At 39.6% G+C, this 2,500-nt stretch overlaps 1 protein-coding gene across 2 annotated transcripts in view; it reads left to right on the top strand.

Moving 5' to 3' along the window:
* Nucleotides 1–2,500, top strand: part of LOC138015137 (uncharacterized) — a 22,294-nt gene that overhangs the window by 11,583 nt on the left and 8,211 nt on the right. For both annotated transcript variants that reach the window (XM_068862066.1, XM_068862065.1), the window contains one exon: nucleotides 1,666–2,222. In XM_068862066.1, coding sequence (XP_068718167.1) covers nucleotides 1,666–2,222 — 557 coding nt within the window. The remainder of the gene's footprint in view (nucleotides 1–1,665; nucleotides 2,223–2,500) is intronic.

Raw genomic sequence — 2,500 nt, 5'->3', positions numbered from 1 at the left:
CAAAAACTATGTTTGTAAATATCGTCAAGATTCTATGCGCCATTTGATTGGCGCATAGAACAATGCCCAAATTTGGCCGAGAGACAGAGATCAAGGGCATGGGGAAGAAGAAATCCAAAAAAGGCTTTTTTTTCATTTTTTTCTCATCTTTTTTCGACATTTTCCGATATTAGCCAATCAGATGCCTCGATTGGAGTGAAATTAAAAATTAATATTTCGCAGCTTCTAAGTACTTTTGCCGCTGGGCTGCCTGCTTCTTAGCCGGACCATTACTTAACACTCAATGAAATTAACGTATTGGAAATTAACGCGAATTTAATGTAAAACGACTTTCGAATAAAGAAAGTTAACGCGAAGGAGTTGGCAGAATTTCACAATAAAGAAAATAAACGCGATTAAGACACAGTTGCTGGTGACCACTGGAACAAATTTATTCAACACTGGATGCAAAAGAAATCACTGAAAAAAACTGAGCCCTCATGTCAGCAAACAGTCTTCAAAATTCTAATTAATGTAGAGCTTAACGGAAAGAAAAAACGCTTGTACCGCATTTCATTGTTTTTTAGGTGTTATGAATGTCCGGAAAGGTTTCAAAATTAGGGTTAAAATAATGGAAATTAAGAGCGCGGAAATTAACACTTCACTAAGTTAACGTCGCGGAAAATAACGCTCAACAATTAGCGCGACTTAAATTAACGCGAATCAGTTTTAACGATTCGCGTTAATTTTATGAAGAGTTAATTTCCTGTAATAAGGTAAGTGCAAACAATCGAATAATGCGCGCGCAGACAGTGTATCAAAACAAGAACATACTCGAGAAAGTGCTTAAATGACAGGAAATTACAACAAAAACAACAACACCAAAGTCTACAGAAAACTAACATAAAATCATCGATGTAGATAAAACGATAGATAGTGCTGAGATTTATTTGAAAAACAAAGATTTACTGAGATTTATATGAAAAACAGTTGCTGGACAGCAAGCTTTACCATCCGGCACGCAATTCTCTTAAATTTTTCAAACTTTCAAACCGCTCTAAAAAAGCGCGCTAAAGCGTTAGTGGCCTCAAAAATTGACATTCTTGCTAATTTCATCACGCTCTTTCCATTTCTGGTATCACTTTTGTACCACGACCATTTTGAACATTTTTTTATGATTGGCAAGTTTACGTGACACGGTCATGCAAAGGGCTTTCTAACAGAATTAGCAAACTGGGAAATCAAAAGCAACCGTAGAAAAAACTATTTCGGAAAACGATAACTTGTCTAATTTTGTGAAATGGGATAAGAAAAGCTACGAATGTGATTAGAACAGTGTCTTTAGTCTGGTTAATGGTCTGGTCTGGTCTGGTCTTTAGTCTGGTTAATCCGTTCGGACAAACTAAGGCGTTATTCGCATCATCGTATGCTTTCTTTTCTTTTCGGAAAGTAGCGTAAGCCACAACCTCGTTCCCAGGGCGTTTCACCGCCGAGAGCAGGAGGAGCTGGAAAAGAATACGTGACTAACTTATTACCCCCAGATTTTTCGAGTATTTAGTGGTCATGTGACCGGCCAATGCCAGGTACTTTTCCCGCCCGTCCTGCTCTCGGCGGTGAAAAGCCCTGGGAACGAGGCTGTGTAAGCCAGTGAATGCATCCTGAGTCATTAACTGTGTTTCGATGCAGAAAAGAGGGATGTAGATTCAGAATATCCAAACTGGATTGCCCTTGGTCATGTGGTGTTCAACCGAACAGGAGTCGAAATTTTGGCTACCGACTTCGAAACCGATGGGCAGGTGAAAGTTCTGACGGATTTAAATCTGCAAGCACAAAGTCCTTCGGAAATTCTAGAGGAAGACGAGTTGCTTTTAAGTCCGGAAATAAAGCTAACAGCGTCAAATTCCCGGTTCAGTGGAAGGCTGGAGGTTCGAATACCCCATGGTGCAAATATGATCTTGTCGTGCCCAAAGTGGAATGTCTTCCTCAAAGAGCTTCGAAATAACAAATGGAAAGCAACGAATCAGACTGAGGAAAATGGAATACGAAAGTTTGTTTCTGAAAGTAACCACGTAAGGTTTCTCACGGACCATCTCTCGACATACGTAATCGTTGGCAAATATGATAGGAGTTCGCCGTCAATGTTTAAACGAATGAAAATCGCTGCATTTTGTAGCGAGACCGAAGGTGGAGAAGACATTCGAATAAGGATTCACTTTTTTGATGACTGTGAATGGTCGTATGAGGTACTTTTTGTTTTCTATTCAGTCTTCACTTATTAATGTTGTATGTCTTTGTTTTGAAATGGTACAAGGAAGGGTTACGTTTTTGCAAACGGTGTCCGTCTAGCACTTATATTTCAACAGAATTATCTATTGGAGGGTAATGTGAAGTGCTACTTTTCTACCCATGTTAACCATATGAGTGTTAGCCCTACTACATGTAATGGTATTGGGTCCACACATGGACAGAGAAAAACTCTGACCAGGGTGGGAATTGAACCCACGACCTTCGGGTTAGGTCA

Source organism: Montipora capricornis, chromosome 9, assembly GCF_036669925.1.
Source record: "Montipora capricornis isolate CH-2021 chromosome 9, ASM3666992v2, whole genome shotgun sequence".
NCBI classification, from domain to species: Eukaryota; Metazoa; Cnidaria; class Anthozoa; order Scleractinia; family Acroporidae; genus Montipora; species Montipora capricornis.
This window is presented reverse-complemented; position numbering and strand designations above follow the sequence as displayed.